The sequence below is a fragment of the Cololabis saira genome, chromosome 1 (genome assembly GCF_033807715.1).
Source record: "Cololabis saira isolate AMF1-May2022 chromosome 1, fColSai1.1, whole genome shotgun sequence".
NCBI classification, from domain to species: Eukaryota; Metazoa; Chordata; class Actinopteri; order Beloniformes; family Belonidae; genus Cololabis; species Cololabis saira.
Window position 1 is genome coordinate 1,387,518 of NC_084587.1, and position 11,364 is coordinate 1,398,881.

The 11,364-nt window shown below is 42.1% G+C and overlaps 1 protein-coding gene across 1 annotated transcript in view; it reads left to right on the top strand.

Annotated features, from left to right (window-relative positions):
• The window catches only part of LOC133446919 (insulin-like growth factor-binding protein 4), a 52,096-nt gene that overhangs the window by 23,642 nt on the left and 17,090 nt on the right, over positions 1-11,364 (top strand). Inside the window, exon 2 of the mRNA XM_061725177.1 lies at positions 8,882-9,039. Coding sequence (XP_061581161.1) covers positions 8,882-9,039 — 158 coding nt within the window. The remainder of the gene's footprint in view (positions 1-8,881; positions 9,040-11,364) is intronic.

The window sequence follows — 11,364 nt, forward strand, 5'->3', positions numbered from 1 at the left end:
TTTTGCAAAAATGATATAATATGTGCGAAACATTAATAAAAAGCTGCAATATTGAATGTGTGTTGTTGCTTCAGTATGTACTCAGTATGTAATCAGTATGTACTGCATACTGCATACTAAGTACTACATGCTACACACTGCATCAGTCTGTACTGCATACTGCATACTAAGTACTACATGCTACACACTGCATCAGTATGTACTGTATACTGCATACTACATGCTACACACTGCATCAGTCTGTACTGCATACTGCATACTGCATACTACATGCTACACACTGCATCAGTATGTACTGCATACTGCATACTAAGTACTACATGCTACACACTGCATCAGTATGTACTGCATACTGCATACTACATACTGCATCAGTATGTACTGTATACTGCATACTACATGTACATACTGCATCAGTATGTACTGTATACTGCATACTACATGCTACATATTGCATCAGTATGTACTGTATACTGCATACTACATGCTACATATTGCATCAGTATGTACTGTATACTGCATACTGCATACTACACACTGCATCAGTATGTACTGTATACTGCATACTACATGCTACACACTGCATCAGTATGTACTGTATACTGTATACTACATGCTACATACTGCATCAGTATGTACTGTATACTGCATACTACATGCTACATACTGCATCAGTATGTACTGTATACTGCATACTAAGTACTACATGCTACATACTGTCTGTACTGCATACTGCATACTGCATACTACATGCTACATACTGCATCAGTATGTACTGTATACTGCATTCAGTACGCCTGTACATCAGAGCCGTCACAATTTTAATAAATATATTAAAATGAACATATCAGTCTATTGAATTTTATTTTATTTTATTAAGCTACATATGTTTGGCTTTTTATTTAGTGCAGCGCTACGTACTTGGTATAGAAAATTATATTTATTATTAATTTAATTCAAGCTTACCTTTTCACAGAAGAAATTTTAAGACAGGTCAAGGTTGTCTTAAAGTTAAGAAAAAAGTCAAGAACAAATTTGAGAACTTTTATTTCAAGAATACCATTTATTCTTAAGTTTTTTCTTAAAGAAGAAAGTTGAGAAAATACTTAAGAACTTTTTTGGAGAATATGACTTCTTCTCTTTTTTTTCTTAAGACTGAACTTAAGAAAAAACTGACACTTAAGAAGATTTTTTTTCTTAAGAATGTTTTGTGAATCCCAGCAGAGTGTCGGGCACGGAGGTGGAAGGGGGGTGGTCTGGGACCTGGACCCCCGTCGGTCCTCTGTAGACCACGGTTGCCATGGTTACGCCCCCGTAACCATGACGCTGCAAACGTCCTGTAATAACCTCCAGCTGGAGCAGACACATGTTTCTGCTCACTCGTGTCGTCGTCAGCCGGTTTCACTTCTAGTTTTTGGGTCAAGTTAGTCTAGTTTTACTCAAAGATTGTATTTATCCAAACCCATTTTACAATCCAAACAAGGTTATCTTATTATTATATTATTGTTACCTTATAGACTCAAGAATACATTCATTCCAGATACAGAAGACTCATTTGAGTTTACAACATATTTATTTTTCCGCATTTCTCCTCGTCTTTTTCTTTTTCAACGACACATTGGGTTTTCTTTTCCACGTCTCTGTAGGAAAGTGGATCCAAAGATCTAAAGACTAAACTGGTTTAAAGACTAAACCAGAGGAAACTACTGAAAACATGGACATTAAGGATCTTTGGTAGAACATTTTCATCTCGTTTTGGTCAATGAAAATGAAGACACATTTTATCAGTTTTTATTTTGTAATCTACATTTTAGTCTGATTTTTATTCCTCTACGATATTGCATTATATACCGTATTTAATTATGGTACGGAAGAGTATTAGGGCCATGCAGGAGAAAAGATATTTTAGGGGAAGATTTTTTTTATTATGCACTTCGAGAAAAAAGTCGAAATGTCGAGAATAATGTTGAAATTTCACCTTTTTTCTCGAAATTTCACCTTTTTTCTCGACATTTCAACTTTTTTTCCTCGACATTTCGACTTTTTTCTCGAAGTGCATAATGAAAGAAAAATCTTCCTCCTCTAAAATACTATTTTTATTTTCCTCCTGCCTGGCCCTGATACTCTTCCGTGCGTTTTTATTCCTCTATGATATTGCATTATGTATTTAATTATCGTCACATGACCAGCGTGTTCGTTGCGTCTCGTTTTCCTCAGTGATGAAGGTTCGTTGACGACGATATTCAGTCATATTTTCCTGGATGAAGCAGCTTTAGCTGAGGGGGTCGAGCTTCCTCAGGAAGCAGCTTTGGACCCCCGGGGCCCCCAGGGGCCTCGGGGGTCAAAGGTGAGCGTGGTGGAAGCTGCCGTGTACAGAAGGTGGCAGAGCAGACTGGAACAGGTCAACGCTGAGGAACAACCAAACAAAAACGATATTTCCCCTCTACGTTTGGAAAATACCATCATTTACACGAACCCGCAGAAGTTCACACAGATTCACCGCACGAGTCGGTTCAGATTACTTTATAATCCTGTTTTTGACCCGGTCTTTGTACGTTTGTGAATGAATGAATGAATGAATGAATGAATGAATGAATGAATGAATGAATGAATGAATGACACGCCTTGCATCGCTACATAGATAGATAGATAGAGATAGTGGCCGGGGAGGGCGTGGCTGTTTGTTTTGAGCGAGTGGGCCCACAGGAAGAGCAGGTCATGATTAGGGAACAGCATGGATCACAAGGAGACGGCGCGCTGTCTCCTGAGATCAATGCCCTGCGCTTTCCCGAGCTATCGGAGGAGCAAGCCAGACGAGCCAGGCCAAATTTTCTCATGTGTTTGCATCCTCTGAGAGTGATATCGGGTGCACTAACCTTATCTATCATGAAATCCCAGTGGTCGACGATGCCCCGGTGAATCAGCGGTACCGGAGGATCCCGCCCAGTCAATATGAGGAAGTAAAAAATCATATAAAGAAATTGCTGGAGCAGAAAGTAATCAGGGAGAGCAGTAGCTCGTACTCTTCCCCATTAGTTAGGCCGCGTTCAGACTGCAGGCAAATATCCGATTTTTAGCCCATCCAGATTGAAACTGGATGACTCTTTTGAAGTCTGAACAGTCCCAAACCGCATGATATCCGATTTTTGCAAACCAGATGGAAACCACCTCCTGGAGGTAGTTTCATATCCGATCCATATCTCATTTGGGCAGATGCGTGTCAGTCTGAACAGCTCCAAACACTCAGATCGGATATGACTGTCCCAGACGCTCCAAACCACCCGCCCATTTCCAGTTGTGGAGCTACTCATCCTTTCACAGAGAGCATGTACAATCTCTGATGTCACGTCAAAAACTATTATTTGTAGTTTAAGTGTTGCAAATTCACATTACAACATGTTTTAATAGCAGAAAAAAAGACAGCATTTCCACGTACGGTCGCCGCGTACCCTACGCCGTAGGTCTGCGTTGGTGTAACGCGGAACCATAAATCAGCCTTCAGTCGCGCTGTGAGCCTGAACCTGCAGCCCGTCAGCCCCTCTCCTCCTAGGAGGAGGTTATGGAGCGGGGCTGCCAGTTATTCATTGCTGGTTGGTTTTGTTAACTCTGAGCTTTGTTGGTTGGTTTGTTAGTTTGCTGGTGGTTTTGTTCTGAACACCTTTTCTCTGTTTCTCATTTTGCTGGTACGCTGGGTTCCTCCGCCGATCACACAACTTTTGCGGTATGCGTTCATTTTTATGTCTAAAAATGATGCGCAGTGCCGACCCAATCAGAAACGGTACAGATATTTGGGATTTTTTAATATATAAAAAAAATACATGACTTCACACGATACACGCGCTGGGTGACGCCTCCGCTCCGACGTCGTTGCTACGGCAACCGGTCAGATCAGTCAATGATGTGGGCCAGTCTGAACAGAGCCAGATCCGATTTGGACACTTGCTAAAAACAGTGTGGACAGTCAGCCCTGAAAATCGGATATGAGAAGGAATCAGATATGAATCAGATTTGCCTGCAGTCTGAACGCGGCCTTATTGTCAGAAAGAAGGATGGCTCGATGCGGTTGTGTGTGGATTATCGGCGGTTTGAATGCAAAGACCCGCAAGGATGCATTTCCTCTTCCGCGCATCGAAGAGTCATTGGATTCTCTGAGTGGTGCGAGATGGTTTTCAACGTTAGACTTGGCGAGTGGGTATAATCAAGTGGAGGTGTTGGAGAAAGACAGATCTAAGACCGCCTTTTGCACGCCTTTTGGGTTGTATGAGTTCAACCGAATGCCGTTTGGCTTGTGTAACGCTCCAGGGACTTTTCAGAGGCTCATGGAGCGCATACTGGGGGACCAGCGCTTCCAAGCGCTACTGCTTTACTTGGATGATGTTGTGGTGTTCACGTCCACATCTGAAGAACATCTGCGCCGGAAAAGAACCAGAACCAAAATAGAGATGGTTCTGTTGCGGTTTGAACAGTGTAACCTGAAGGTGAAGTTCAGTAAGTGCTCTTTCTTTAAGGCTGAGGTGTCATACCTGGGGCATGTGATCTCTGCACGGGGAGTGTGGACTGACCCAGCAAAGATACGTGCAGTAGCCGAGTGGCGAAGCCCTCACACTGGGGCGGAGCTATTGTCGTTTCTAGGTTTTGCAGCTTCTATTGCAGGTTTGTGAAGAACTTTGCGAGTTTGGCCGCGCCACTCCACGCACTTTCTGCACTGTGTTCTCCCAAGAAGGATAGGCGTCCACTATCGGCACAGCTGTTTCGTCAGCGTTGGAGTCCTGCGTGTGAGGACGCATTTCAGGGTTTAACGCAGAGGTTAATCTCGGCTCCGGTGTTGGCATATGCTGATTTCACCAAGCCCTTTACGGTGGAGATAGATGCCGCCATCACGGGCTGGGAGACGTGGGAGGCCGGAAACAGAAACATTGTGGCCTAGAATTGTCAAATTGGTTTAATTCACCGTACGAATTGTATTTGACCCGGTCTTTGTACATTTTGACCGTATAGAAACGTAATTCTTGCCGTTGTAAGAATGAGATGAACCTGCTGGATCTACTGCCCTTCCTTTTTATTGTTTTACCTCTTTTCTTATCATTTTATTTGTTAATTACTGTTTAATTGTGTCTTGCCGCTTTTAATATTGCAGGGATTCTTGAGAAAAGGGACAAAACAGGTTTTAACGGGTTCTTTTTTTTAAATGCACACTATATTCATTGGAACTGTATATTTTACTTGCTTTACTTGCTTTACTTTGGAACTTGATTTGTGTCGACTCCGTCAGACACTCAAAAGTATATAATCTTAATTCTTCCAGTCCAATAAGAATCTAAAGTCCTGAAGTTTGTTGGTATAGTGTTTAGTTACTCTGATATGTAATAAAATACAATATATAAACTCATGTTGTGATTTCACATTATTCTGAAAACCCAGATTTCTAAATGTCAGCATTTTCAATCTTTGTTTTTCATTTTAAAATGAAAAAAAGAATTAGTTTAGATGAATAAGACATATGAGGATTTAAATCAGATGGTCCTTTTTTACATAAACAACATAGACTGAACAAAGAATAAAAGATGAAGATGAAGAACAAACTACTCTTTGTCTTATATTGAACATAAATCAGATAATAATAATAATAATAATAATAATAATATTAATTATTATTATTATTATCATAATAATAATAGTAATAATAATAATAATAATAATAATATTAATTATTATTATTATTATCATAATAATAATAGTAATAATAATAATAATAATAATAATAATAATAATAATAATAATAATTATTATTATTATCATAATAATAATAGTAATAATAATAATAATAATAATAATAATAATAATAATAATAATAATAATAATAATAATAATAATAATTATTATTATTATTATTATTATATATAATACTATATATATATTATTATATATAATAATAATAATAATAATAATAATAATAATAATAATAATAATAATAATAATAATAATAATAATAATAATAATAATAATAATAATAATAATAATAATAATAATTATTATTATTATATACGATATATTGTCAAATAATGTCATGTCAAATGTTACGCGGCGACGCGCACCGTTCGGTGAGTGCGCTGCGTACCCTACGCCGTAAGGTCTGCGTTGGTGTAACGCAGAACCATAAATCAGCCTTTTGAAAGGCGAGTCTCAGCTGTCAATCAAAAGAACGTGGTAGAACGTGGGGCCGATAACGCGTTCAGTGTGGACAGAGCGCGTCGATGCCACGCAGTGCGGCGCGACAGTCGGACGCTCGCATGCAGTTATGACAAGCTGTTAATGACGTGTGAATGGGGCTCATGTAGGATGTCTCTAGTCACAAGTTATTTACGGGGCCCGCTCGCACTCATCATGGGCCCGTGACGGGCCCCCTGGCGTGCCGGGCCCCAGCGCAGCTGCACTGCCTGCACTGTCTATAGCTACGCCGCTGTAAATTAGACTTTTCTATGTAGGACATGTTTTATCCCAACTCTCAAGAATCAGTGATTGATGTAAAGCGCTTTGAATTAGCGTATTGTCCCGAATATAAGACGACCCCGATTATAAGACCAACCTCTTTTTCAAGACTCAAGTTTGAAGAAAGACTTTTTAAACACCAAATTCAATGTTTATACTAGGGGTGGGCAAAAATATTGATATGGCAATCGGATATCGCGATACATAGTCTCCCGATACGATATCGATATTCAATGTATGTATCGCAATATATTGCCGTATCAATATTTTTGCCCACCCCTACACTTTATTTTGTGATTTCAGTGTGGGTGAGACACTGCATTTTATTTTTGTCATTTTAAGTCAGGGGCAAGTAGCTGTACTGTATTTTTGTGATTTCAATTTCAGTGTGGGTGAGACACTGCATTTTATTTTGAGTATTTTGTATCTAAGAATAATGCACACACTGCACTTTTCATTGTGTTTAAGTGTGTTTTTTCATGCAAATATGTTGCATAATTAAAATGGAAAGTTTGAATTACATTGTTTTGAGTCCAATGCATTATCACTATCATCTGATGTACATATATACAACTTAGATTTTACGATGTGTAATGCATTTTAAAATTTTTCGGTGAACTATGTAGAATATCGCGATATATCGCATAATCGGGATATTGCAATTTGTATCGTATCGTGGCTCAAGTATCGTGATGCGTATCGTATCGGGAGATCCTTCCCAATACCCACCCATAGTTTATACAGAAAATAATTTCAGTACATCTGAAACAAATGATTATAACAATATAATTCGAGAGAAAAAGCCTGTTATTTTGACTATTTGAAATCATTATCTTGAAGTTTGCATCATAACTTCTCCTCAGCTGCCGGTTCACCTGCCGATCTTCCACCCTCTTTTCTCCAGATTGTCGCTACGTTTCTCCACTTTCTGTTATCTCTTCTCTTATTTTCTTCTCTTTTCTTTCTTATACTATTTTCTATTTTTCTTCTTCGTGACAGGGGTTTGCTTTGGCCTGCGGAGTTAAGTTCAGCATTTAAAGATATCTGGCGCCCTCTAGCGGTGTAAATGGGTATAACGTCTAGACCCCGAATGTAAGACGACCCCCACTTTTTCAGTCTTATTTCAATGCAGAAAACACCGTCTTATATTCAGGCCAATACGGTACCTTGTGTTGAATTGTGCTATACGAAAAAATTTGCCTTGCCTATACAGTCGTTGACTTGCTTAGTTAAAGATCTAGTTTACAGTGAACATTCCTACCTATGCTACCTTTAACTAGGGGTGTAACGATACACTAATCTCACGATACGATACGATACACGATATTGAGGTCACGATAACGATACGATATTATAGCAGTATTTTTTAACAACCTTGATAGAGGAATATATGACTGGAAAAAATGGTCTTTTATTTGAAAGACACATAATACAAAACAATGCTGTACGTTTGCCCTATTGTTACAGTTAATGCTTTATAACTGTTTAAGTTTTAAAGAGAAAGCCAGGCCAACCATTTTCCACAAACTGAACTAAAAGTAAATGTCAGGTTTGCATTATGATCTTCAGTTTCATACAAGTACAAATATTTTACCACAAACTGAATAGTTTCTCTCATGTATGATTTGACTTTTTTCTTTTCCAGAAATGTAACAACTAAAATTAAATAAATAAATACAAGTAAATAAATACATACAATTTTACATCATAAAAAAGATTGATTCATGCTCACCTTATAAGTGTAAGAGGAGATTTATTTTTGTTAAGAAGGTTATTTTGGTAATTCAGGGTTGATTATTTTATAAATATATTCTTTATATTCTGTAAATCAGGGACTATAATGACACTAGTCAGTATATCAGTTGTTAGTCTGTTTTAGATTGGGCGGAGTGATACAGCACTAGGTGCTGTGTTGATGTTCTGAAATCCTACGCTGTTGAGCGGACATTGAAGTACACGCAAACTCACGCAGAAGTTGTCCCGTGTTTATCCTACTCATGACCCGAAAAAGGTTTAATTTAATAAGGTAAGGCTTAACTCTACACCATACTTAAATAAATAAAGGTTCAGAGCTCAAAACGGGACCGCAAAACGGGACTACTTTCTCCTGAGCGGAGGAAGATTTTGGTCCGCGCGGTCGCGGTCCCGGTTGGATGCGCGTTTCTAGTCAACACAATAGATGAATATTAATAACACAATATCGCGATACACGTTGTCACCTCCACGACACGTATCGTGACGTTTTTGTATCGCGAAATTTCGTGGCACGATATATTGTTACACCCCTACCTTTAACTGAGGTTTGGGGATGCTGAAGGCCGTGTTGTTGTTGTTGTTTGTTGTTGTTTGTTCTGCAGCTGAAGGCCGTGTTGTTGTTTGTTGTTTGTTGCAGCGACGGAGCGGCAGGAGGAGCCGGTCCCCGATCATCCTAACAACAGCAACATCCGCTGCAGCGCTCAGGACAAACGCTGCATCCAGAAGAGCCTGGCCCGACACCTGCCCAAGTCCAGCAGTCAGAGGGGAGGGAAGGAGGAGACACGGCTGGCTCTGGTGAGAGGGGGGGGGAGGGAGACACGGCTGGCTCTGGTGAGAGGGAGGGAGGAGGGAGGAGACACGGCTGGCTCTGGTGAGAGGGAGGGATGAGGGAGACACGGCTGGCTCTGGTGAGAGGGGGGGAGGAGGGAGACACGGCTGGCTCTGGTGAGAGGGAGGGAAGGAGGAGACACGGCTGGCTCTGGTGAGAGGGGAGGGAAGGAGGAGACACGGCTGGCTCTGGTGAGAGGGAGGGAGGAGGGAGACAGGGCTGGCTCTGGTGAGAGGGAGGGAGGAGGGAGACACGGCTGGCTCTGGTGAGAGGGGGGATGAGGGAGGAGGGAGACACGGCTGGCTCTGGTGAGAGGGAGGGAGGGAGGAGACACGGCTGGCTCTGGTGAGAGGGAGGGAGGAGACACGGCTGGCTCTGGTGAGGGGGAGGGAGGGAGGAGACACGGCTGGCTCTGGTGAGAGGGAGGGAGGAGACACGGCTGGCTCTGGTGAGAGGGAGGGAGGAGGGAGACACGGCTGGCTCTGGTGAGAGGGAGGGATGAGGGAGACACGGCTGGCTCTGGTGAGAGGGAGGGATGAGGGAGACACGGCTGGCTCTGGTGAGAGGGAGGGAGGAGGGAGACACGGCTGGCTCTAGTGAGAGGGGGGGAGGAGACACGGCTGGCTCTGGTGAGAGGGAGGGATGAGGGAGACACGGCTGGCTCTGGTGAGAGGGGGGGAGGAGGGAGACACGGCTGGCTCTGGTGAGAGGGAGGGATGGAGGGATGAGGGAGGGATGGATGGATGATGGATGGATGGATGAGGGAGGGAGGGATGGATGGATGAGGGATGGATGGATGAGGGAGGGATGGATGGATGAGGGAGGGATGGATGAGGGATGGATGGATGATGGATGGATGAGGGATGGATAGATGGATGGATGGATGGATGGATGGATGATGGATGGATGATGGATGGATGGATGAGGGATGGATAGATGGATGGATGGATGATGGATGGATGGATGAGGGATGGATGGATGATGGATGGATGATGGATGGATGAGGGATGGAGGGATGGATGGATGGATGATGGATGGATGGATGAGGGATGGATGGATGATGGATGGATGAGGGATGGATAGATGGATTTACCAACACCAGCTAGAGGTTTACTAAACACTAACTATAGGCTTTACTAAACAGAAAGGTTTTAAGTTTAGTTTTAAAGGTGGAGGTGGTGTCAGCCTCCTTAACCCAGATTGGAAGTTGGTTCCATAGTAGTGGTTCCTGATAGCAGAACGCCCGCCCTCCAAATCTACATTTAGATACTCTAGGAACTACGAGTAAACCTGCACTCTGAGAGCGGAGAGCTCTGCCAGGAACATAAGGCACTATCAGGTCTTGCAAATAACGCAGAGCTAAGCCGTTTTGGGCTTTATACGCAAGTAATACAATTTTAAATTGGAATCTGAAATTTTACAGGTAACCAATGGAGTAACGCTAACACTGGAGAGACGTGGTCTCTCCTGCTGATTCCTGTCAGCACTCGTGCTGCTGCATTTTGGATCAGCTGGAGCCTATTCAGCAAAATGGATGATGGATGGATGGATGGATGGATGGATGGATGGATGGATGGATGGATGGATGGATGGAGGATGGATGGATGGATGGATGGATGGATGGATGGATGATGGATGGATGGATGATGGATGGATGATGGATGGATGATGGATGGATGGATGATGGATGAATGATGGATGGAGGATGGATGGATGATGGATGATGGATGAATGGATGGATGGATGGATGGATGGATGGATGATGGATGGATAGATGGATGAATGGATGGATGGATGGATGGATGGATGATGGATGGATGATGGATGGATGGATGATGGATGAATGATGGATGGATAGATGGATGAATGGATGGATGGATGGATGGATGATGGATGGATGATGGATGGATGGATGGATGGATGATGGATGGATGATGGATGGATGGATGGATGGATGATGGATGGATGATGGATGGATGAATGGATGGATGATTGATGGATGATGGATGGATAGATGGATGGATGGATGGATGGATGATGGATGGATGGATGGATGGATGGATGATGGATGGATGGATGGATGATGGATGGATGGATGGATGGATGGATGGATGGATGATGGATGGATGGATGATGGATGGATGGATGATGGATGGATGGATGGATGGATGGATGGATGGATGATGGATGGATGGATGGATGGATGGATGATGGATGGATGGATGGATGATGGATGGATGGATGGATGGATGGATGGATGGATGATGGATGGATGGATGGATGGATGGATG